The sequence below is a fragment of the Wyeomyia smithii genome, chromosome 2 (assembly GCF_029784165.1).
Source record: "Wyeomyia smithii strain HCP4-BCI-WySm-NY-G18 chromosome 2, ASM2978416v1, whole genome shotgun sequence".
NCBI lineage: Eukaryota > Metazoa > Arthropoda > Insecta > Diptera > Culicidae > Wyeomyia > Wyeomyia smithii.
In genome coordinates, this window is record NC_073695.1 from 79,994,597 (window position 1) to 80,022,303 (window position 27,707).

Genomic DNA, 27,707 nt, shown 5'->3' on the forward strand with positions numbered 1-27,707 from the left:
ACCAAGGCTTCGTCAAATAATTAGAAAAAAGGCGGGGCTACATAGATGATGGAATGGTAGAGACAAATGTTTCTTGAAAGCTGCGCCGGCCGCTGTCGTAATATTAACACCAACACAAACATGCATTTTTGCAAGGTTTTCTCCGCTAGCAGCAGCATTTGGTAAAACAGAAAATTCAATTAGCCGCTTCTGTACCAAAATTTCGAGGCAACAAAAGGTGCCAGGTGCCGATTATAGTTTCCTGGTTAGTCCGTCCAGAATTCCAGCCATTTAAGTGTTTTGCAGTAGCCATTTACTACTAAAGCCACCAGCATAACGGGTGAAACCGGCACGAGATGACCGGTACTATTTTGTCTTTCCTCCTTTCAGCTGCTAACACCTAGCGCTGTCGTGAAATTAACATCAACATAAACATGCATTTTAGCAAGGTTTTTTTCCGCTAACAGCAGCAATTGTAAAACATAAAATTCAACTAACCGCTTCTATTATAAAACTGCGAGGCACCAAAAGGTGCCAGTTGCCGATTTCTTGTTTACTGGTTTCCGTCCAGAATTCCAGCCATTTTAGTATTTTGCAGTAGCCACCAGCATCACGGGTCAAACCGGCACGAGATGACCGTTACTATTTAGTTTTTCCTCCTTTTAGCTGCTAACACCGAGCGTCCGTATGTATCCGGTACGGTTTAGTAGTGAAACTGATGGGGTGAAATGTTCGAATGATACGTTTTATACCAAGGCTTCGTCAGATAATTAGAAAGAAGGCGGGGCTACATAGATGATGGAATGGTAGAGACAAATGTTTCTTGAAAGCTGCGCCGGCCGCTGTCGTAATATTAACACCAACACAAACATGCATTTTTGCAAGGTTTTTCCCGCTAGCAGCAGCATTTGGTAAAACAGAAAATTCAATTAGCCGCTTCTGTACCAAAATTTCGAGGCACCAAAAGGTGCCAGTTGCCGATTATAGTTTCCTGGTTAGTCCGTCCAGAATTCCAGCCATTTAAGTGTTTTGCAGTAGCCATTTACTACTAAAGCCACCAGCATAACGGGTGAAACCGGCACGAGATGACCGGTACTATTTTGTCTTTCCTCCTTTCAGCTGCTAACACCTAGCGCTGTCGTGAAATTAACATCAACATAAACATGCATTTTAGCAAGGTTTTTTTCCGCTAACAGCAGCAATTGTAAAACATAAAATTCAACTAACCGCTTCTATTATAAAACTGCGAGGCACCAAAAGGTGCCAGTTGCCGATTTCTTGTTTACTGGTTTCCGTCCAGAATTCCAGCCATTTTAGTATTTTGCAGTAGCCACCAGCATCACGGGTCAAACCGGCACGAGATGACCGTTACTATTTTGTTTTTCCTCCTTTCAGCTGCTAACACCGAGCGTTCGTATGTATCCGGTACGGTTTAGTAGTGAAACTGATGGGGTGAAATGTTCGAACGATACGTTTTATACCAAGGCTTCGTCAGATAATTAGAAAGAAGGCGGGGCTACATAGATGATGGGATGGTAGAGACAAATGTTTCTTGAAAGCTGCGCCGGCCGCTGTCGTAATATTAACACCAACACAAACATGCATTTTTGCAAGGTTTTTTCCGCTAGCAGCAGCATTTGGTAAAACAGAAAATTCAACTAGCCGCTTCTGTACCAAATTTCGAGGCAACGAAAGGTGCCAGTTGCCGATTATAGTTTCCTGGTTAGTCCGTCCAGAATTCCAGCCATTTAAGTGTTTTGCAGTAGCCATTTACTACTAAAGCCACCAGCATAACGGGTGAAACCGGCACGAGATGATCGGTACTATTTTGTATTTCCTCCTTTCAGCTGCTATCACCTAGCGTCCGCATGTCACTGGTGCGGTTTTGGAATCAGAATTATGGGGCGCCGGCCGCGGTCGTAATATTAACACCAACAAAAAAATGCATATTTGCAAGGTTTTTTCCGCTAGCAGCAGCATAAACATCGGAAACAGAAAGTGACAACAACAATAACAACAAAGTCAGATCGATTGTATCGTGTCGACTGTGCTTGGGAAGAGAGGTAGTGATTGGCTGCGCGGTATGATTTAGACAATCGATATTAATTACCAATTTTTCAATAGTGTATCTCAAACAAAAGTTTGTTTTTGTTACATAAATTTAACCGTAAAAGAATTTCTGATCGATTGATGCCAAAACCTCGAAAACCTGATTATAGATGACTGCAAAATAAGCGCTCAAAACCTGACCACTTTTCTCTGGTTTTCCCTGGTTGAATTACTAGATTTTCAAATTCAGGGGCCTAACTTCGATATAGACGTTAGTCAACGTCAATAAACCAGACGTAATTGAACTAGGACGCGCCTGAAGATATGCCACCCAGGGGATACGACGTTACGCACTGTGATACGTGAGGTCTCGAGAGAAATGCTCTTTAAACGGATTAAAGAAACTGCCAGGACCGAATCAAACTCAAAGATTAGATTGACATCGTGTCCTCCAAACGCGGGCAAAGTGGGATGGCAAGATCCAATGAAACCCGTAAGAGCGAGATGCATTGCTCATGAACGGTCTATAGCTAACGAGTTTGTCCAACTCGTTCGGAGGTGACGCACTTCCTGTATACCGACTTCGGAAAACTATTTAGCTGAGGGCTTGAGATTTTCTCGTCCATTTGCCGGTAAACCTAATAAGGTATCGGAAGTGTGGCCTTGCCTCGCGTGTTCGCGATCGTCGAAGTAGGGACAGTTTAACTTGTTCAAATTTTCAAGAGTGCTAATCATCAAGATTCTTTGCAGTGAGATTCAACAGAATTAGAAACCTTCTTATAGCTAGGCTAGTTTCGTTTGTGCCAAGAGAAGAAAGGTATAAGAATCTGTGCGCCTAGGAAAGTGCGTGTCTTAAACCTCGCCAAACAGCCGTTCGACGGCTTTCTTTCTTCAATATAGCCAAATCGACCACCGCCACATTTTTTTCGTTGGGTTTACCGTGCGCAAATTCCGCCCAGAAAAAACCAGAAAGGGCCGCGCCGTAACCATCGCGCCCACATCAAACGATCATCGAGATACAGGCGAATTCCCAGGATCCTCCCCACCCTGCTAGGTGGCTCAGGATAGCACCAGCAGCAAGCAACGCGCGCCGAAGCAGAGAGTCTCATCGCATCGTTGCTGCCCACCGTTCGCCGTACCACACGCTGTAAGGCACAGCCAGAGGTATTCCCCCAACAAACTATTGCTACAGGTCTGTAAGTACTCATTTGAGCTCATTTATTTGATTCGATTATCCGTGTGCACATGTGACCGACGGTCAGAGAACGTCGCCAAATTGAACGTACATATATTCAAATGATGAAATTTGTTCGCTACTGAGATTGCATGCAGGCGATTTGGCAAACGCTTTGTTAAGCGATAGACAAATAGTCCGGACCGTAGATCAGTAAAGACACGCACAGATAGGATAGGGAAAAGAAAGATGATAAAAACCGAAAGTTACTAAAATATGATTGTGATTCAACTAGAATAACCATGTGTGAATTATTTCTTGCAAATATTACCTAATGCCTCCCTATTACGCTGTGTAATTTTCTTTTGGTGATTAGCCCCCCTGAAAAAATTTTCGCTCGCGCGTATCGTTTTAATTTGAACCCATGAATTTCGCTTCGAATGGCGACCACGTGACCACTGCCGTATTTCCCATGATGTTAAAGAGAAGCTTTTAGGGATAGCTTGCTTTCGGATGAGAAGGGCGAATTCGTGAATGATGGTCGTGAGAGTCTAGTGAGATCTAGTAAGTCTAGTGAGAGTGACGCGTTTGACGCGTTTGAACAAGCACCTACCTGAGGTTAGGTCTCATACCGGGCAATTAAACATTGGTGGGCGATCCTCATTCGAGGTGGCGCTTAATCGCTCATTTTTTTCGGTCAAGTGCGGAATGGAAATCCCTGGCGTCAGATTTGAATAACTTTGGGAAATTGAGTACGCCATCGTCCCTAGAAACTATATATATTCCGATTTGTACGCTTTTCTATATTATTGAATGTTATTAGCTTTCGCAGTTGAGTTAATGTAATTTTAAGAAAATTATTAAACCTACTTGTAAAGGAGAAAAAAAGGAATAAAACGAAACTTAAAATAAACTTAAAATGAACTTAAAACTATCTTACTGACTATAAAGTGAGCTCATCGTTGCAATTGAGGATTGCAACGATTTTTGTCGGAATTTGTTGATAATTTGGCTTGACATATTTTCTAATGTTTCTACATTAGTGAGCCTATGTAGCTCGTTCGTGCTAAACCAGGGAGGACGCTTCAAAATCATTTTCAAAAGTTTATTCTGAATCCTTTAAAGTGTCTTCTTCCTGGTTGCACAACTTGTCCAGATGGGAACTGCATATAACATTGCTGGCCTAAAAATATGTTCGTAAATTAACAGTTTAGAATTCCTGTTGAAAGTCTAGAACTCCTGTTGATAAGAGGATATAAACATTTGATATACTTATTGCACTTTGATTGGATATTTTCAATGTGCTCTTTGAAGGTAAGATTCTTATCATAAATTAGCCCTAAGTATTTAACTTGATCAGACCAATTTAAGACCACACCGTTCATCTTAATAACGTGGTTATGGGTGGGTTTGAGAAATGAAACTCTTGGCTTATGAGGAAAAATAATTAACTGTGTTTTAAAAGCATTAGGGGAAAACAAAGGAGGAGGTTAAGAAGGCAATTAGTGAGCTAAGAAACGGCAAGGCCGCTGTGAAAGATGGTAGCCTGACCGAACTTCCTAGAGCGTGAATAAACTGGATGGATGAACAAATGCCGAACAACTGGTTGAAAGGCCTCATATACCCAATCTACAGGAAGTCCATCGATGCCCAACTCCGCATACAAAGTGCTCTCCCGTATCCTGTTCTTCAGATTGAGACCGTTAGCGGAATCCTTCGTCGGCGAACACCAGGCTGGTTTTCGACAGGGGCGTTTCACGATGGATCTAACTTTCAAGCTGAGTTTCATTCGACTTCAGTCGCGTTCGTAACGTTAGATGGACTGCGGGAAACTCGAAATCGCACTTGGGAATGATTTCTGCCCTCTCTCACCTTGTTTTTGAAAATTCCAAAATTTGATGGTATTTGACCTGTTCGCCAGAAACCGGGAGTGGCCATCATAGAATTAAAGATGAAGGCTGAAGTTGACTGCCGGTCTCTGAGAATGATCACGATTTCGTAGGTAATCAAATATGGGGTGGTTATTTAGGGCTGTTTTCCCGAAAACCATAAATCACCATCCAAGAATTCAAGATCCGATGGTGTGTGAGGTCATCCCAGTTCTAAAAATACCTGTATTGGGTTGTATTCGGGTCATTCTTCTTTTTATGTCATTTATCATGAAAAACAAAATCGACGTAAAAAGAATTGAGCATCACCAACCAAATAGTATTTTATGTCTGAAGATTTAGTTTGAATTTAAGTAATAAATTCTGAGGTCTCTAATGTTATACTATTCACAAAACTACGACAACATCAGAAATATAAATATTTTATGTTTGATTCGCACTAAAACATACGTTTGCCTACAAGAAAATACCTAGGTATTTGCTGATGTAGTGGAAAAACCTTTTGTTGAAAAACCAAAAATCACATTTTGTAGTAATCTGATACCTGTTATTTTTCCTTAAATATATTTTCTTAACATTAACAAACATTTTAATATAAATAGATCCCATGTCGTCGCTATAAATAATGATTTAGAGGCATATTGAGTTTTAAGTCATTATTTTGGGTGTTTTACGTCGTTTGTGGATAATATCTTAATTTTCAGTAATCATATACCGTGGAATGGGGTGAAATTGATCACCTGAAAATTCGTGATAAAAAATACTAAACAAAAGATATTGCTCTTACAACACTAGGCAATGTTAACGTGTCCTTAAACGCAACTTTTGCATGATTCACATACCTGTCAAAGTTAACCCTTGCATGCCCGGCGCAATCTTTCATATTTTCGAAAAATTCTTCTAACTCAGTCAAAACTCAATCAAATTTGATCCAACAAGTTTCCAAATAACAAATAAAAGTATTGAATTTACTTAAAGTAACTTTATTTGAGGGTTAATTACGTTAAATTTGGAGAAGTGAGTAAAGTTTGATGCAAGCACAAAAATGTAATTTTAAACAATGATCATTCCATACCAATAAAGAAATACTGATGAATTCGCAAGAAACCACAAATATTTTAATTTCAGAGCTAGTTTTTGAGCTTTTGCAACAAACCGAATTGAAATCGGTCTAACGACGATTAAATAAGAGCAAATTTAGCAACAAGCAGCTCGTGAACCAAAATAAACAAATTTTAACCTGAAATATCGTTATTTTCGTTTCCAAACTAGCTGTGAATGATATTTTTCAGTACAGAAATCATCATTTATCTTCAGCATATCGAAAAGAAAGCACATTTCCAAAAGAATGTATGGATTTCAATGGTGATCAATTTCACCCCAATTTACCTCATAGTACCTTATAGAATTATCGAATTTATTAGAGGTTTACTGGAGCACATACCAGTACTTTTTTTAAAATTATACTATTTCAGGAAAAATGTACATGAAGCTAGTTAATTGGAAATTGTTATAGAAATTGATCAATTTCACCCCATTCCATGGTACCTATTATTTTTCCTTAAATGTACTTTCTGATCATTAACGAAGGTTTTTATGAAAAAAAGAATTACGTGTCATCGCTTTGAAGTGTGATTTAAAGGGGAACTGAGCATAAAAAGTCATGATTTGACATGTTTTACGTAGTTTTGTGATCGAATGTCTTTCCTGAACATCAACGAACATTTTCATGAAGAAAAAACCTACTTGTCGCCGCTTATTTTTTTGATTTACAGAAATTTAAAATGATGGTGATTGCTATACACCTCAGAAACGGAATCAATCGAGCCATTGGCATCCCTATACCGAGTATTAGTGAATGACAATGAACTCATGCTCTGGGCTCAAACTCATTTGTGCCCACTGTCAGCTGTCAGATAAAGGTGTATGAAAGGTGGCGGTGATATGCTATCTCGTTTACACATACGTTGAGATGTTCGCCTTTGAAACATGGCGCGATGTCATTGGGCTGGAATCAATGGTGCTTATTACGGGAGTCACTTCACGGTGAAATATATTTCACACTCACGCTCACTTCACTTTTTAAGATCTACTAGTTGAACGTTCCCGGCGATGCTCGGGATCAAAGGCTTCAAAGACAGATTTTTTTTTATATTTCATTGCTGCATTAGCTCAACTCACTTCAGAAATATAATTTACATCTTATACTTCCATCATCACTTTAAGTAGGGTGTCGAACGTCTTCGTCAGTGGTTTTCTTCGGACCTTCTTTGCATAAGATTGCGCCAGTAAAACTACCGAAGAAAACCACTGACGAAGACGTTCGATACCCTACTTCAATATTCTGAGAACGCGCAGAACGGAAATACCCATATTGGTTTGTTTTTTTTTTTGTGATTTTGGGCTGATTTACAGAAACTGGAATTCACCATTTTGGATTTCAAAATGACGTATGGAGTTCCACTTTCGAAAGTATTGAAATTGTTGGCCAAATATCACTTTAGAAGTCATAAATTTGCATGTTTCATGTAGTTTTGTGAATAATATATCAAATTTAGTAATCAGATACTTGTTATTTTTCTTCAAATGGTCTTCTCAACGTTAACAAACATTTTAATGAAAAAAAATTGTGTCATCGCTATAAAATGACGTATGGAGGTCCACTTTCGGAAGTATTGAAATTGTTGGCCATATATCACTTTAGGTTATTTTCCTGAAACCGGAAGTCGCCATTTTTTAATCCACAAAACTTTGTAGAAAATAAGAAAATAAAAGATTTTTAATGCTTAAGCTGCCTCTTAGTCGATATTGAAACAAATGAATCGTAACCATTCCTGCAGCTAAATGTGAGTTTTAGTTTGGATTAACGCAAAAAAAGTAAAACAGTAAGATTAAGAGCTGAATGACCTTCTGGTTAAAAGCTCTCTAATAAAAATCAAATTCAAATTCAAAAGTACAAAAGTAAATCGAATGCCGTAAAATGTAACTATTCACAAAAATACGAAAACATCAGAAATGTAAAATGTTCATGCTCGAGACATGGGTTATTCTGCAAAAAAAATTGTAGACGAAAGAACAACGAACATTTTATTGCAAAAAAAAAAACAAATCATTGAATTTTGATTCAGAGGCGAATTGCGCATAAAAAGTCAAAGTTTCGCATGTAATCGTATAAAAACGTATAAATTAAAATAAAGTATTTTTCGGTGATTTTCTGTATTCTGTATGCTGTATGTGGTCCTCGTGGCTCTGTGGTTAGCGATGTCGATTGGCTCCCACACGGTTGTGATATCGGGTTCGATCCCCGATCAGGTCGAGAATTTTTTCGAACTGCAATTTTTCTCGACTCAGCTCTGGGGCACGGTGTATCGTTGTTCTTATCCTACAACATGCAAAATGTGCTAAAACAATATCGATAACGAATTTTCTCATCTAATCTGGTTGATCGAGAGCGCTATTAGAAGGCTGCAATATTGTTGTGCTGTATACAGAAAATCATCTTCAAACATACATTTTATATTTTAACATAAACAAACATTTTAATGAAAAAATAATCACATGTCATCGCTTTGAATTTTGATTTAGAGGCAAATCCAGCATAAAAAGTCATAATTTTGCATGTTTCACGCAGTTTCGTGAATAATATCTCAAGTTTTAGTAATCAGATACTAATTATTTTTCCTTACATATCTTTCCTGAACGTTGACAAACATTTTAATGAAAAAAGAATCACATGTCATCGCTTTGAAATTAGATTTAGAGGCGAATTCAGCATAAAAAGTCATAATTTTTCTTGTTTTACGTAGTTTTGTGAATAAAATCTCAAGTTTTAGTGAACAGATACTTGTTACTTTTCTTCAAATGTCTTTCCTGAACGTTAACAAACATTTTAATGTAAAAAAAATCACATGTCATCGCTTTAAATTTTGATTTAGAGGCAAATTCAGCATAAAAAGTCATAAAGTTGCATGTTTCACGTAGTTTTGTGAATAATATCTCAAGTTTTAGTAATCATATACTATTTATTTTTCCTCAAATGTCTTTCCTGAACATTAATAAACGTTTTAATGGAAAAAGAATCACATGTCATGGCTTTAAATTTTGTTTTAGAGGCAAATTCAGCATAAAAAGTCATAATTTTGCAAGTTTTACGTAGTTTTGTGAATAAAATCTCAAGTTTTAGTAAACAGATACTTGTTACTTCCCTTCAAATATCTTTCCTAAACGTTTACAAACATTTTAATGTAAAAAAAATCACATGTCATCGCTTTAAGTTTTGATTTAGAGGCAAATTGAGCATAAAAATTCATAAAGTTGCATGTTTCACGTAGTTTTGTGAAAAATATCTCGAGTTTTAGTAATAATATACTATTTATTTTTCCTCAAATGTCTTTCCTGAACATTAACAAACGTTTTAATGAAAAAAGAATCACATGTCATGGCTTTAAATTTTGTTTTAGAGGCAAATTCAGCATAAAAAGTCATAATTTTGCAAGTTTTACGTAGTTTTGTGAATATAATCTCAAGTTTTAGTAAACAGATACTTGTTACTTTCCTTCAAATGTCTTTCCTAAACGTTTACAAACATTTCAATGTAGAAAAAAACACATGTCATCGCTTTAAATTTTGATTTAGAGGCAAATTCAGCATATTTTTGCTTGTTTTATGTAGTTTTGTGAATAAAATCTCAAGTTTTAGTAATCAGATACTAATTATTTTTCCGCACATGTCTTTCCTGAACATTAACAAACATTTTAGTGTAAAAAATCATATGTCAACGCTTTGAATTTTGATTTAGAGGCAAATTTGGCACAGAAAGCCATAATTTTGCGTGTTTTACGTAGTTTCGTGAATAATATCTCAAGTTTTAGTAATTAGATACCTATTATTTTTTCTCAAATATCTTTCTTAAACATCAACGAACATTTTAATGAAAAAAGAATCACATGTCATCGCTTTGAATTTTGATTTGGAGACGAATTAAGTATAAAAAGTCATAATTTTGCATGTTTTACGTAGTTTTGTGAATAATATCTCAAGTTTTAGTAATCAGATACTAATTATTTTTCCTCGAATGTCTTCCCTGAACATTAACAAACATTTTAGTGAAAAAAGAATCATATGTCATCGCTTTGAATTTTGATTTAGAGGCAAATTTAGCACAGAAAGTCATAATTTTGCATGTTTTACGTAGTTTTGTGAATAATATCTCAAGTTTTTGTAATTAGATAACTATTTTTTTTATAACTAATGTCTTTTCTGAACATCAGCGAACATTTTCATGTTAAAAAACCTACATGTCACCGCTTATTATTTTCGATTTAGAACGATTCAAAATGATGATGAATACTGTACACCACAGAGACTGAGGGAATAATATCAATAAGATCAAGCGTTACGGAATTCCATTTTTATATAGTAGAAGATTCCCGATTCAACCTCAAGTGAGGTGACAAAAATCACCTCCGTGGAGTGAGATTGACAGTGAAGTGAAATTGAGAATAGGACAAGTGAAATGAGATTGTTTCCCAGCTCAAAAATCTCTAAGTCCCAGAAAGTCGTTTTTTTCGTTTTTTAGATAACACCAGATCTTGACGTGCTCTGCATTTTTAACCCTCTAGTACCCAAATTATTTTTAGACGGACTTCGAAAAAATCACTATTAAGCCTCATTAACATTTTTTAAGTTCTTTTTGAAGCTTTTTAGAGGTTCGACTGAGGACCGCCTAGAGGCGGCGCTGGGCATTAGAGGGTTAAGACATTCGGCATAAAAAAAATGTTTTTCTCGGTATCGAAAATTTCCTGAACTAGTTTGCTTTTTTTTCATCGGGCAAAAAAATGAAAATTTTTTCGCTTTAAGGCACGGATCAAATTCTGATTCGTTTCGTTACTGAAGAATAAATCCAATACTTACCATTAGATCACGAATCAATCAACTTTAAGACTTATGGCATCTTCGTGGAATCATTTCACCGTTCAAAATGGTCGTGAAATAATTCCACGCGAAACGTCGCTTTTTCCGTTCTCTATTCACTGATATGACACTCATAATAACCCAGATTCCACGAAAGATGTCACTTTGCGAGGTTTTTTTCACTAACGTGAGTCCCGTAATAGGACTTTATTCACTTCACTCTGATTTCACCGTGAAGTGACTCCCGTAATAAGCACCAATAAGATTAACTGCGTTACGGAATTCAATTTTTATACATATATAGTAGATATTGGAACAGAAGAAGAAGATAGAAGATGTAGGCTAAGGGAAGACATCTGGCTTTTTACTCTTCTTCACCCACCTCGATGATCCCTGTTGTATTTTTCGTAAGTGATGCCATTCACTCGGAAAATACTTGAATGTTTTTAATGCTTTTCGTCAGCATTATGCACAATTCCTCCTGCAGGCGATAGTTTTACCGTCCGAGGGTTACCGGAGAATCTGCATTTTAAATATCCTTAAAATCAAACGTGTCATCTATCAATGGTTATGATTCATTCATTGACCCATCTGAATTGTATTCTCCGCACAAGCAATATGCCTGGTATGTTCCAAACTTAATCCAGAACGGACTCAAAAGTAAAAAAAGTGTAAAAGTTCACACTACACTATTTACTACTGACATTGAGCAGCGATATGCTGTTCTTATGCTTCATGCAAAACCGTATTAACTCCTTGCGCACTTTTAGATATTTTGGTAATTGATATAAGTGATGATCCAAGTCGGATCTCGTACTACACCCGCATTTGTACGCTTTGTTCGTTATTTGGATTGCTCACTTGAAAATATTTCAGATAATAACAGGCGACATCATAAAAAACATAAATCAAAACAACGAAACATGTTGTTCAGCAACACTGCCAGCAAGCCTGATGATAAAATTTAACGCACTCGGGGTTTTTAATTTCAACCAATCAGCGAGTGGTTCCCAAAGTGGATGCAAATCTATAGCCAGTTGTCTCCCCTTAGGATGTAGGTAGCCCGTGCCCCAGGTATAGATGTCAGTTCTAGAAGGTATGCTACATTTTTGTCTATCCACGCACACAAACAAATCTCGTTATGAAAATTTTCGGGTTTTGTATGGAATTCGGAACAGTTTTGGAAATTTTATATTGTTTTATATTTGATTGTTTTGGTTGAAGAGTGAATCTCCAGTTGAAACAGTTGATATTATTTTAGATTTAGTGTGAAAAATTGCGACAATATGTCGAAATAAAATATATAAAAATGTATGTTTCATAAGTTGTTTCATGTATGTTTCATAAGTTTAGCTTAAAATGCATAATCATTTTAAATCTCATACAAAATTGGAAAAAGTTTATAACGCTCACTAATACTAATGCATCGACGTGAAATACCTTCTAGAACTGTCATCTATACTTGAGCCCGTGCCAGCCCTTCCACCAATTTGTACTTGCGAGTGTGTTTTCACTCAAACCGCTTTAGAAGTGTACAAGCGTGTAAGATTAAAAGCATTCAATTTGCCTAATGAAAGGCGTTTACACTACCGGTGCCTAGCGTGATACACATCGCCATGCGAATAACACATTTTCTTTCATTTCAGACCGAGCATAACGAATTTTTCACACCGAATAAAATTCCCACAATCGTTTTGTCCGTAAATCATTTTAATTTATTCTTGAATTCATACGTTCGAAAGCGACAGTCCAATCAGAACAAACAAAATTTTATGAAAGGAATCTCCGTTAGAATTTTAGGTGTGAGCTAGCTAACAGGGCTTGTGCATCGACGCTATTCTTATCATGTGAGATTTTACGAGTCCGGATGTGAGTACATGTCGCACAAATGTTACAGCGTTACAGTGTTTTAAATATTAAATCTACAGGAAGATTAAGTTAATCGCTAGCAATTATAAACGTTGGTTAGTAGGTTATTTGCATCAAATCGAGTTTCTTTTTGTTTTTTTTTTATTTGGTTTGCGTGATTTGTGTTTTATGGATCGTTTAGAGATTTGTACAACTCGGATTTCTATAGAAACTTAAGTTCATTGAGTGGCAATTCCGGTTCGATAAATGTGCTTGTGTGTGTATGTGTTTAAATTCAACGAGTAGACGACCGCAACGTAGTAGATAGTATGAAATTATCACATATATGTTTAATTTTATCAAGAGCATGTGTTCTGAATAGTTTTTGCTGAATATAGAGATTACCGTAGTCTATTGGTGTTGTTTCCTTACGTTTGAAGGGGTAGTAATTCTACCGCACTATAAAATATGTGTCATTAAGTACAGGGATTATAAATGCTTGTTAGATATTTTTCCTTCAATCGGAATTATGGAGCTATTTCATATTGCTGTGTTGTAGGTCATTTTGTCTGAAAATCGATTTTCAAAGCGTTATCCATCCGTTAGCGTTTCGAATCAACTGTGACTTTTCGAATAAAGGGTTTGCGTCTAAACTATCATCTACGTTATTGTTCACCGTTTTTTATAAGCGTTACGCTAGTTTTTGTTGTTTCATTCCTAACTTTGGTAATAAAATATGGTTACTGCAGGTTCTTCCTATAACAGATTCTTTTCTTTTTTGTCTATAAAATTACATTACTGACAATATTATAGCAGATTATATGAAGCCTAACATTACGGTCATAAATAAATGCAATATTTATGTTCTCTTTCTGATTCAAGTCTGTCCGTAGAAAATGTTTACGATTGGTTCGTATCGGTAAAAAAAATTTGGGTCAGAAAATTTACCAACTGTTTGCTGGGACGTGAGAGGCATGATTCCAATACTGCTTTAGTAACTACCAGTGCAAAGCTCTACCTTTTAGAATGCGTTTTGCCTTCGCTTAGCCTAAGCCTAGAGCAGACAGAACGAAACAATGCATACGCCAGAAGGGATCGGCAACCGAAGCGGTCCTTCGGTTCGGCTGCATCCTATCTCTGCTATACCCATAGAACACGAGGCGAAACGCCACTGTCAGAATCGGCGTTGTGTTGATGAATTTTCAGTTTGGGTGGAACGACCGGGGCCGAATCCCAGCGACGATGATTTATAAAGTGGCTGTGGTGCTCATAGGTGGAAGATTGTGTGACACGGACAGGAATTTCCGGTATTTTGGAAGGAATTCCCAGCTTATCGGACAGTTGTTTTCCGGTGTTGGTGCTGGACGAAGCGGTTGCAGTCGCGGGTGTCGTGTTATTGGCAGAGTTTATGGCGATCGTTGTTACGTTATTCGTTGTTGGTATAACGGTGCTATCTTTTATGTCAGAGGAATCGTCGAATGAGACCGAACCAGTCGACGATGCAGCCGACGAATTGGAGTCAACTGAACAAACTCCATTCGTAGAGGAAGCTGTTGACGATGAGGACATGATCGTTGAGTTGACAAGAGGGAGTCCTATCTCCTGAAATGAGTTCATCGAACTAAACCCGCTCTCATCTTCTGCCGAGCTTGTGATCATCATTTCCTTGATCCGATCAATGTTTGCACTGTGACGGTGATTAGTCAAATGGCCGCTATTGCTGCTAGTGCTGCTGCTACTGCTGCTTCCACTGTTTTGATGTTGGTGTACTAAAGGATGGTGGTGATGATTATGCAGATGATGGCCCAGTGGAGGTGATGGCCGATCCATATTGTCTTCGTCAGTTTCGGCTTTATTCGAAGAAGAGGTTGAATGCACCGAATCATCCGTACTGCTTCGTAACGATAGTCGACTTCCTCTCATGTTTAGCTTTCGGCTGAAACCAACGTTGCTTCTCGTGTTTACAACACCCGTGTATAGTCCCTCACCGGTAGCCGCTGGTACGTGATGGTGGTGATGATGGTGATGCACCATTGGTGCACTTGAACCACCCCCAGCTGTACCAGTTAGAGTCGATGTGCTTCCGGTGGTGGATCCTGCGGCTGACGCCAGTAGTAGGCTATCCAGGGCAGTCGAAGATTGAGACAGCGTCGGTTCCTGGGTGTTAAGAAGATTTTGAACAGTACGTAACAGACGAAACGCTTCCTGTGACAGCTTCTCCGGATCAACTTCGGTGCTGGAAATTGCCAGAGTCTGAGTACGTTTGGGCGAGCGGCGCCTGCAAAAAAAAAGGAACACGAAAGTTTCAATAAGATTAGATTAGACAGGTTCTCAGCCGTTCAAATTTGGCTCGAAAAAAACTAAACGAAAAGGCGGAAACATTTGCACCGAAATGAAGCGCAAAATTGACCTCGCGGAAAACATGCGTCGCGTGCAACGTGTGAATCGAAAAATGGCCTCAGATTTCTCTCGATTCGCTTCGTTTCGTCTGGAATTTGCGTGGTAATTCCATGCGCTGGATGTTACGCTTCATCGTCGTATGGCCGGCAGCGACGCCACCATGGTGGCATAGATATTTTGGTATTTTGGTCTCGTGCATATCGTCGGTCGGTAATTTATATTTTCTAGGTTTCCCTGCGTGGTACTTCGATGACATTCTACGTTCAACAGATATTAAGATTAACAATTTGTTTCACTCATTTCCGAAAGTCAGAATAAACTGATACATCCTTAACTTAACCTATTTTATTTAAAAGTATGGTACTTTTTTTCTGGACCACTTTCCGGGAAACATACATAACTCATCACTCTCACTCGTACGTGCCGTAATGAGTTAATTAGAATGTGACAAATTGAAACCGTATTACATCGGTCGTTAATCTTTGCGCTAATTCGAAGGACGATGCAAATGCAGCTGCTACTGCAAAGTGGCCATCGTATCAGCACGTTCACTAATGTCACTTGACTTAGAAGCAAATAGCGACAAAATAGCTTATGTTAAACAGGCCCAGCATAACTTGTCTCACTCACAGTCTAATGATACTCGTGTCGAGCGGTCGAATACTAACCCGAGAGCCAGGAGCAAACTAGTGTGAAAATTTGATATTCATTGCTCTACAGCATACGCTCTCATTGTAGCGAATTATGCTTCGCTCTAATCAGTTATTTTTTAACCCTCTTCTGTCATTTTTCTTTTATTTCAAAACATTCCTGGTAGCAAAGTCTGTGAAGGTCACGAAAACATGAACAGACAGTGATGTTTTTTAAAGCTGATACTATGCTGTCGATTTTTTTCGTAAAATAACACTTGAGATTATCTAAGAACTTCTCTTATAACTTCGATCTTTGCTTGATGGGGTATTTTTAGCAAAGAGCTCTGAAAATTACAATTTCGATCAAAAATAGTCACAAATAATAAAGTTCAAATTGAAACTGAGTTTTAAAAAATTACTAACATTCTCGTTAAGCAGATCCTCTCACTAATATGTCGACCAGTGTCAGTGATCCGCAAAACATCAGCAATAAATGAAGCCGTTTACCGGTAGCCAATTTTGCAGCATCAGCAGCTTCATTATGAGCCACTTAACGTCAAAACAGAATTGATAATTTATGCCATATTTGAATGGGATATTGAGTTTAACGCATTTTTGATGACACCTTTTGAATGGTGCTCCGTTCGCCACCAAGCGCAGTCACTTTAACTGTCATCGAACGAACAACAGGGAGGCTTCGGTGGGAAGGTCTGCTGTCGCCAATGGGGGCTGTCGCGAGTTGTTGTCCGTAAACGCAGACACATTAACGGCATAAACAAATCGACCACTAATTTGTTGGACGCACGTGTTAACCGACGCAAACAAACGTGCGTCCAGCCCAGCAGCGGCTGGCAAGGCAACCGCGATGAGGAGGAAACAAAACACATTTCAAACGACTTGTCACCGAATGGAGCGTGCGATGATGGTGCATCTCACGACTTCACCGCAATCGGCTGATGTTAGGATGTGCCGGCCGGAGGAATTTTTTGGTCGACGCATGATAAAAGCGGATAACGATGTCAATAGGAATGTGCATCACTTTTATTGATTTTTCCTTCGTTCCGAATATCGAATTTTTCTCTATTTAGAGGAGCAATCGACGCGGCATTTCCAATAAAGTAGGAAGATATATGAGGCATTTAGGATTATCCGCATGTTTATGCGTTTTTTTTTTCAATTGCCAAAATAGGCAACCATTGGATTATAGACGGAATGAGGAAGTGGAACGAATTTTGTTTTTTGGTTTAGCAAGAAATTCTCGCCGAATGGCTCGGGTTAGCTGGTTAGTATTTATAGGGACAGCAGTTTTCTTACCACGTAAAATCTCGGAAAGTGCTGTAGGAGCCAGCGGGCGAGGGTGGAGGACAATTATCGTCCAGAAGGGGGCTGGCCGCAATCGATCCATTCTGGTGATGCTTCTGTTGATGGCTAGAGAGCAGCTCCTGCTGTTTTTTGGTGTAAGTCTTTTGCACATCGACCAAATTGGTACTGCTGCGGGCCCGGGGACTGCTAGCACTGCTGCTGTCGGAATCGTGATGGTTGTGATTCTTGGACACCTGCAGAACACTCTTGGACCGGCCTATGATACTGGGCTGTAGCGCATCTAAACCGCGGTAGCATCGATCCAGGTAGCGGACTACTTCCTCCATTACGGCACGGTACATCTGTCGGCTGGAATCAACCTGTGATCGAAGAAAGATGAAGAAAGAAAATGAAAGCGTGAAGGTTTACATTTTCACTTTGTGAGATGTAGAACGATCACTCGCACCGTGCGGTACCGAGTGGTGCCACGACGCGTGGGTGAAATCGATTTATGTGCACAATCATGCAAATGATTACACTTTGGAAGTGAAATAACAGATTGGACAAATAAACAAGTGAAACAAGCGTTAAGATATTGATGTAGGTAAAAGTTGTTGAAGTTGAGCAAATTTATAGGACAAAAAGTACAAAATTTTGACTTGATCCTTTTGCAATTCTATAACCGCTTTGTGTTTTGTAAAAACTAGGGGTAATTAGGTTTTTCTTTTAGATGCCTAATTATTCTGTGGTATAGTGCTTTTGTATTTAGGATATTTTTATGATTTTCAAGCTTCATGCCACTTGGAAAAGTGTATTTTTCTACGAGTTTTGAATTGAAAAAATGATAAATTCAAAAAGACTCATCTAACTCGGAACGCCGGGTGTGTAATGAGTGAAATTCTTCTAAAACAAACTAAAGGGTGTTCCACATCAAATTGCATCACGGAAAAAAACTGTGGAAAATAACCTAGTTTACCTTTTTTTCAAACTTTCAGACAATAAACTATAATCCATTAGTAAGCTTTTGGCATATTTATTTCATTCAACCTCAATTTCATAACCGTACGCTCCCATCTTACGCTTAACTTCACTTGTTAGGTTTTGTACATCATCTGGGTTCAGCTTTTTTGTACGGAAACCCACTTTTCTTCATGTTCTCCACAGATTTGACCTCCTTGAGACTACTTTATAATAGCCCAGTGTTTTTCGATAGGCTTTAGCTTCGGTGCGTTGGAGAGGTTCATGTCCATGGGTACTAAAGTGACCCCGTTTAATTCGTGCCACTCCACGACATAATTTGAATATTGGCACGAAACTAGATCCGGCCAGAGGATCACAGGTCCCTCGTGTTGCTTCAACAGAGCTTCTGTAGACACTCCTCAAGTAGATCTCCCCGTTTACAGCCCCAGTAGTCACGAACGGTGCACTATCTTTGCCACATGAGCAGATCGCTTGCCAAATCATGTATTTCTTGCCAAACTTTGGAACCTTTTGCTTCCTTACTTGCTCCGGAACATCAAATTTGTGCTGGGCAGTGAAGGACCAACCCCGGAAGCTGCTGGAAGTCCGTCTTGACGAAAGTCCCATCATCCGGGCCCGTACAGTGCAGTTTCCGGGCTCGTGACTATTCGTCATGATTTGGAGCCTATTGCACTTTGTACGTACGCTGTCTCTCCGGATCCTTGGCTTTCTGAACGAAAGACTTGGAAGAAGACGAAATTTCTATGGAGCCAAAAAAATCTGCCGTTGGAGAAAAAAGTTACAGCTTATTTAGTGCACTTCTACTATGCTCACAGCTCTAGCTTGCAACGCAAGCTTGTAGTAAACTTTTCCAGATTCCCTTTAGCTCTATCATGATTAGACACACTGTTGATGGCATTCCAAGTGTTCTCGTCTTCACACATTTCTGCTACTATATTGTCAAAGTTCAGCGCTGAGATTTTTGCTCTTAACGTTAAAAATCTTGAGCATTCAAAAACTACATGCTCCGGAGTTCAACATCTCCACATGACACGGAAGAGGGCCTCGTCACATACCCAAACCGATGTTGGTAATGTCGAAAGCAACCGTGCCCGGACAGGAACTGTGTCAGGGGCCATCCACATACCTTGTGGACAGATTTTTAACGATTTTGACCCCCCCCCTCCTCCCTCTTCGTGGACAACTGCCCAAATTAATTCTAAAAACATTGTATGGACCGTAGACATTACCCCCCCCCCCCCAAGCTGTCCACGTGGTATGTGGATGGCCCCTCAGGTAAAAGTTTACCTCGCCATGCGTTTAGCTCATCCAGATCGAAAGATCCGGAAGGAGTCCGTACGTCCAACGGCCATTTACCGTCGCATCCCAATCTTGTTGCCATTTGCCTGTTGACTCTGATCTTATAATCTTTCGAATTTCTCTTCTAGTAGACGTCGCTTACTACCGTAGCTATATGTCAGGATCTCGGCTACCGCATTGACGGCCTTTGCCATCTTTTTGCAGGCATAAAGTATTAAAGTTCAATCGTGCTCATCGATGGTAATTTCCGCCCGCTGGACCGCTTTACAGTTGCTGACCAATAGCATCTCCGTTTTGTGGTGTGCTATCTCCAACTTTACTCCCTGCATCCAGTTTACTATCATTCCAGCATTCCAAAGACTCGTCTATCACCGATAGCCCGAAATCAGCTGCAAAACCAACAATCACCACCCCTTTGGGCAGCTTTAGTGTCAGCGCTCCATTGTACATTCAAAGTGTTGAACCGAATATTGCACCTTGCGGAGCTCTCGCTCCGAAATCTTCTGCCTCTCGGCAGTTCGTATACTAGAATTTGATTCTGGAAATAGATACCTAGGTTCCTACACAGAGAGTCCGGTACTCGCATTCTATGCAGCGACTCGGCGATGGCCTCCAAGCCGGCATTGTTGGATTTTTGTGATGACAAGCAAACTTGGATTTACGTCAATCGTAACTACGACGATAACAACAATTGCCTCTCAGCCTCTGTTTGGACGACTTCTCGGTTATCTCAATCCCTGTACGGATTGACTCACCTGCAGACTTACCTTTCCGGAATCCGAAATGCATCTTCGATAGGCGTCATTCACGCTCCATGTACTGCGTCAGCATGTTAAGAATGATCCTCTCCAAGAGTCTAGCAACTATATCCAGCAGACATATCGGCCTGTACAATGCCGAATTTCCTGATGGCTTTCGCGACTTCGGAAACAGCACTAACTTCTGCGTTTTACATCTGTCCGGAGACCTTCCTCCAAACATTTCTACAGAACATGTCCGGAAATACCTGGATCGCTGCTTCCAATGCCACACTGGAGATTCCATCCGGGCAAGACGCCTTTAACGTCTTCAGTTTGTTCGCCACACTCAAGAGTTACTCATTGGATACTGGCAGCCTATTGACGCCACTTCCATCTTCTTCACCGTATGGTGTAACTTATTTATGTGTGTGTGTATTGATTATTACTTAATTGAAATAGTTTTCTATTTAATATATGAGTCATTTCAAGATACTTCGCACATAGATGAAGAAAAAAAAAGATACTTCGCACATCGATCCATCGAATCAATATGGCGACCACCCACTTCAATATTTGCAAAAGAAAGCCCTATCTTAGTTAGAAAGCCCTATCTTAGTTAGATATGTTAGTTTGAGTATTTTTTTAGAGAAATTCGAGAGCTAGAGCAATTTAGGTGAGCCAAATTTGACGAAAAACTAAAAGCCCAAAGTAAGTATTGATTTCCAGTTGAAGAGGGGTTCATCAATTTAATCAACTAAATGCAGTTTTTTTACTTATTTAACATGGGCTTCCTAAAAAAATATAACTTGGATCGTTTTTAACACCATCATGTAAATAGTGGGCCGGTCTCAGCGAGAATTGTTCACATGCACATTAATCAGCAGTTTCTAGATCTCGTCGAACTGAATCTACTGGTATATTGCACTTGTGTCTTAGTTCACAACCAATTTTCTAAGCAATCTCGATTTTGAGATGTTATGTAGAAGGTGCTAAACCCCTTGAACTCGTGCACTAAATAGGCTGTAACTTTTTTCCCACGGCAGTTTTTTAGGCCCCATAGAAACTTTCGAACCATATATGAAAAAAAAAACACCAGAGAACCAAGTATTAGGTATACATGTTTGCCCAGTCTCCTTTGATTAACAGAGATTACTGTCTAAACTTCACAGTGCGAGCTACCCGACAGGTCAGACGTATTTTCGGTTGCTTGTGGACTGGTCTTTGACTGCCTATAGCTTCAAAGTTTGTGTTTTGTCAGCACGTTTTTTAAAGACTACCTGAAGGTTAGTTCACATCAATCTTTTTCAAGCCAACCTAATTTTGAATTTACCGTTTGTTTTTAACTTTTTTCGTTTCACCTGAAATGACAGGACGAAAAAAGAAACCGCGCATCACTGCGAGAAGAAAGAGTGAGCATTCTCTCTCGGTCAATCCGAGTGTATGCAGTGAAAATGTATTTGATATTTTGCTTGAGCAAGAAGCCGGTGGAATGGAAGTTATCGCTAATGAAACTATACAAAACGTAAATTCTTTTAAAAACAAGGAAGTTCCGCCTATTGTGGTAACTATTTCTCGGAATTTAATGTTTTTAAAAAGGAACTTTCATTGTTTGTTTCTGACGTCAAGTTACCTATCGAATTGGCCATAGAGGCGAATGCCGCTAATTAGCCTAGTCAATTAAAGGCCATAATCGCCTTATTCAGTATTTACTGACAAGATGTACAAATTTTTTACCTATGATACCAAGAACGCCAAGCCGTTCAGGGTGGTCTTGAAAGGTCTCACCAACGATTAAACCGATGATGAAATAAAAATTTCTTTGAACGAATTACTTGACATAGCACCAACTCAAGTAATTTTATGAAAAAAAATCACGAGGCGGAAAAAGTCAGAGAACTGGAACTTCCCTTGTTAATTATATAATTCATTTTAACCGCACTAAGGTTAACAATTTAAAATTTTTCGAAAAAGCACATGCTATCTATTATGTGCGGGTAAAGTGGGAAATGTATAGGAAGTTTGGCGGAGGTGAAAAGCATATCACCCAATGCCGTATTGGCCAACGATATGGTCATTGATATAAACACTGTAATATGGACCAAGAATGCCTCATTTGTGGAAACTCTTCTCATAAAAAGGACACATGTCCTGTGAAAGAGAGTAAATATTTTCGCTGTGCCAAATTTCTACCATTGTCCTGTCCATTTAGCCAATTGTTAAGGCAAGGCAAGGTGGACAAAATTCAACCGAACAAAACAAACTTCATAACATAATGCTAATTCTCCAATTGTACCAGTTGTACCGCCCGATTTTCTACTTCTGTACAAAATCGACCAATGAGCCAATGAGAAAGTGTTTTTTAATTTTTTATTTATTTATTTATTCATAAGTCTTCGAAAAAAAAAATCGTACAGACATTTCTAATAACTACTTATTCTAAGTCTAAACATTGATTTGGTCATATTAAAATCGTACACGTCAGAAACAATATTAAACTTACGACAACACACTTCGAATGGATTGTTTTGAGCAAAGTTAGTGCGGTATCTGGAAATCCGGAAAAAATCGCTTCGTCGAGTAAGCCTTTGTGGTGCGTTGAAATGAAATTTACTGAGCAGTTCTGGGCTGTCTAAGTTGTTTTCTAACAGGTCGAAAACGAAGAGACGTTGAAGCATGGTCCTCATATTTGTTAGAGTTTGTAGTTGTATAAGAGAGCAACGATGTTCATAGCGTGGCAGTCGCACTGGATCATTCCACGGCAGCATACGTAAAGCGAATCGAAGAAACTGACGCTGAATACGTTCAATTCGGTTGATATGTACAGCATGATAAGGTGCCCACACAATCGCCCCATACTCCAGAATGCTGCGCACAAGAGCACTTAACAGTGATTTCAGACAGTATATATCGTTGAATTGTTGCGTGTTTCTCTTGATGAACCCAAGTACAGCATGGGCCTTTGCGGTTGTAGCTGAAATATGCTGAGCAAAACTTAACTTGGCATCAAGAAAAATGCCTAAATCCTTCACAGTATTGACTCGGTTGATACTGGCTTGTGACATCCTGTAGTCGTACATCATGACATGCCTTTTTCTGCAGAACGAAACCACCTTACACTTTCGCACGTTTACTTCCATTCCATTAAGAGTGCACCAGCTTAACAAGGTGTCGATATCAGCTTGAATAGCACAGCAGTCAAGAGCAGATGTTACTACTCGAAAAAATTTGAGATCATCGGCAAACATGTATTTGGGAGATTGTATGGTTGAACATAAGTCGTTTACAAAAAGAATGAACAACAGAGGTCCAAGGTGGCTTCCTTGAGGCACACCCGAGTGTAACGTAAACGGCAAAGAACACGTTCCACCGATACGTACGTATGCGCTGCGCTCGTTGAGGTACGACGATATCCACTTCGTGAGCCAGTCCGGCAGACCCATTTTTCGTAGCTTTGTTACCAGCAGAAGGTGGGGCACTTTATCGAACGCTTTGGCAAAGTCAACGTAAATAGCATCGACTTGTTGGCGCTTATCCAATGCGCTAATAAGCAACGAAACATATGCCATCAGGTTAGTAGTCGTCGATCGTTTTTTGACAAAGCCATGCTGCCATTCGGAAATAATGTGGTGAACTTTTGGGTAGAGCTAATCGTGAACCAGGCTTTCGAACACTTTCGGTAAGCAGCTCAGTATGGAAATAGCCCGATAATTTTTAACGTCGTGAATACTACCTGCTTTATGAACGGGAACAATTGCCGCTGATTTCCATGCGCTGGGAAAGCTTCCCTCTGATATTGATCTGTTGAAAATGATCCTTGCAGGCAATGCAAGCGGCTCCGCACAGTTTTTGAAGAAGATAGGTGGCAGACAGTCAGGACCAGCGCCTTTGGAACCATCGATAGATTGAAGTTGCATCATCACATCACGAAGCGAAAAGTTGAAAGGTGCCAAACCTAAGTCGAACTGCGGCAAACTATTCAGATACGCTTCAGACGAAGGTGGTCGGTTATTACTTTGCACACTCCGAAAAAAGGATGAGAATAGGTTTGCTGACTCGAGCGTTGATTCAGCCACGTTGTCGTTGTAAGTGACACGTTCGGGAACTCCAGAAAGCTGTTTGCGGTTTTTCACAAAAGTCCAAAACGATTTTGGATCCTGCTTGAAGTTGTCCTCCATACGATGAATGTAGCACCTAAAGCAATGTGCATGCAGTGAGTTATATTCACTCTCAATGACACGCAGATCAGCTTTGTGTTGCTCATTTCTCAGCCTGAAAAAACGTTTTCTCACTTTGCGAAGACGGTTGCGTAACCGTTGCAGCTCGTTATTCCACCAAGGTTGACGTTTGGGCCTTTCTCAGCCTGAAAAAACGTTTTCTCACTTTGCGAAGACGGTTGCGTAACCGTTGCAGCTCGTTATTCCACCAAGGTTGACGTTTGGCCCGTAGTCCACTAGCCCGCCTAAGAGGAACGACATCGCGCAGTATAGTCAACAACTGCTCGTTCAAATGTTGCACAGCCTCATCTAAACTGCAACCAACCAGAATCTCCTCCCAGCCAACATTGGCAAAACATGTGTTTAGTGATTCAAAATCGCAGCGAGAAAAATCGAAATCAAGTGATTCAACATTAGAAGTTGTCTTCTCTTCCGCAATATCGAATATTATCACAAAAGGATAGTGGTGTTGATCGACTTCCAGCAATGGTAAAGCTGGCTCTAATATTTCCACGCAACTGTTATCACTCACAAAGGCTAAATCAAGAAGCCTACCGTTGAAATTTGTAACATTATTTATTTGATACAACCCATTCGACAGGACGGACTCGACCAAGGCAATTTCCTGTTCGGTAGAAGCATTTGACAGTAAATAATGTGCACATTGCAATTATTACTAAGACTTTTCTGAAACCTAACATTAAATTAAAATATGATTCCAATTACGTGGTTCATAGATATGACAGATTTCACGATTCTGGCGGTGGAGTTGCAATTGTAATCTATCGCCGAACCAAATATCGTGCTCTTTCCCATCTTGAGAGGAAAATTATTGAAGCTTTGGGAATTGAAGTTCAAACTGAACTTAGGATGTTATTTATTGCCGCAGTGTATTAACCACTCCAATGCACACGCGAGCACAAAAATTATTTTAAAAGCGATTTACAAAAACTCACCAGAAATCGTTCAAATTTTTTATATTCGGCGATTTTATCGCTAAACATCGATCATGGAATAATTCTCAAAGTAATTCCAACAACAAAATTTTATTCAATGATTGTTGCTCAGGACATTATTCTATTTTATTTCCGGATAGTCCTACATGTATTTTTTCTATAATCAACGATTGATTTGGTACTGACAGACCAAAGTCATGTATGTAGTGAATTGATTACACATACTGATTTTGATCTTGACCATCTTCTAATAACTTTTTCTAAATCACATGAATCAGTTTTGAACCTTATGAGCTCTGTTTTTAATTATTACACGGCCAATTAGGAAAGATATAAAACTCACAATGAGAATAATTTCGATATTGAGCTAGATTTGCAAAGCAAAGTGAATATTGATTCCGGTCGGAAGCATTAAAATGTGCAATTATTGATGCCAGGAATTGTTCTATTCCAAAGGCTTAAGTGAAATTTGATTCACCAATAGTTGACGAAAATCTTCAACTGAATATTCGTTTGCAAAACGTTCGCAGACGTAAATACCAACATTCCCGTGACCCAATTTTTAAGTCTATTTAAAAAGATTTACAGAAAGAGATTAAACATAGATTTACTCTTCTGAAGAATCAAAATTTTGAGACTAAAGTTGAAAAATGGAAATCATATTCAAAACCCTTCTGGAAGCTGTCGGAGATTCTTGAGAAACCTTCAAAGCCTATTCCAGTTGTAAAAGATGGTGATCGTTTTCTTGTATCCAATGAATAAAAGACTTGTTCAGCAGTTTGAGAGTGTTCATAATTCAAATTTGAATTTTGGAGTCCAATTGAAAATGAAGTCACACGCCAATTTGATTTGATTTTTTACCTACAGAAATATATGACACTAATTTGAATGAGATTAAATCAATCATTAAAAATTTCAAGAATATGAAAGCACCTGATGACGATGAAATCTTTAACATATTAATCAAATCTGAGAGCACATTGGAATGTTTTGTGAAAATTTTCAATAGCTATTCCGAATTTGAATATTTTTCCAATTATGGAAAAATGCAAAAATTACTCCAATTTTAAAGCCGGATAAGAATTCAGTATTCTTAGCAGGAAGATGTCCCACATCAATAAAAATTCAATTTTTGCAGCTGAACAGTTTGGATTTCGCCATGGGCATTCCACTACTCATCAGATGCTCAGTGTTACTAATTTGATACGAGCTAACAATTCTGAAGGTTTTTCCACTGGAGCTGCTCTTTCAGACATAGAAAAAACATACGACAGTGCTTTGCATAAAAGTTTGATTGCAAAATTGTTAGCCTTTAATTGTCCAATTTTTATGTTCAAAATTTTTGAAAAAATATCTTACTGATCGAACTCTACTGCTTGTCAAAATCTGAAAGATTTTCCGTCAGAGCAAGTGTGCCTCAAGGTTCAGTCTTAGATCCAGTCCTGTACAACATATTTACTACAGATCTTCCTGATTTACCTCCAGGATGCATAAAAGTCATTGTTCTGCGATGACACAAGCATTTTCGTTAAGGGAAAAAGGAAAAAGCAGTGTCATATGCAGTCGATTGCAGAAAAGTTTAGATTTTTTTCTTCCTACTTGCAAAAGTGGAAAATCTCTCCCAATGCTTCTAATGCTTCAATTGATAATTTTCCCTCATAAAACTAACGTTTCTTTCCTCAAGCCAAACAATAATCACGTTGTCAAGATGATTGGGTTATATTAAGTTGGTCTGACAAGGTTAAGTACTTGGGACTAATTTACAACAAAAAACTTATTTTTAAAGAGCACATTGAGAGTATAAAAAACAAATCATTTCATACTGGAAAAAAGTGTTCAAACTCGAAAAATGTTTCCATTTTTGAGAAACAATATTGTTTTTTTGAACACCCACTTGTTTGATGATCAAAAAGCTAAATGTTTCTTTTTTCGTTAAATTATTCACTCAGACTGAGCCATCCACAGGCCGAAAACCTCAAAAATACCGACTAAAAATTCTAATTCGTTTATTATGAAAATATTCCAATTGAACATCATTTAAAAATCGTGATACAATCAGTGATGCCGATGATGTGATTCAATCATTCGAGTTCGTCTTACGGTGGTTGGATATCTGAAGCCATGTATCGCGTTGTTTTGCGGATTTAACAAAACTGCGTTACGGATGATTTAAAAAACAAGCAACCCGTCCTTTAAAATTTTAGATAAGTAGTTCAATATCACACCCAGGTCAATTGGTGAAGTTGATGTGTGTCGTGTTGCAATGGTACTGTCCACCAACAAGCAACAACCATGGTTTGTTTTGATCACGAAAATGATAAATCCGTAACC

General features: G+C 38.8%; 1 protein-coding gene across 9 annotated transcripts in view; it reads right to left on the reverse strand.

The window, feature by feature from the left end:
* Positions 1-12,696: 12,696 nt before the first annotated feature.
* The window catches only part of LOC129723323 (uncharacterized), a 243,328-nt gene continuing 228,317 nt past the window's right edge, over positions 12,697-27,707 (reverse strand). For all 9 annotated transcript variants that reach the window (XM_055677488.1, XM_055677486.1, XM_055677485.1 and 6 more), the window contains exons 5-6: positions 17,199-17,566; positions 12,697-15,130 (exon numbers count right to left, since the gene is read on the reverse strand). In XM_055677488.1, the coding sequence (XP_055533463.1) occupies positions 13,993-15,130; positions 17,199-17,566 (1,506 nt within the window). In that variant the 3' untranslated portion in view covers positions 12,697-13,992. The remainder of the gene's footprint in view (positions 15,131-17,198; positions 17,567-27,707) is intronic.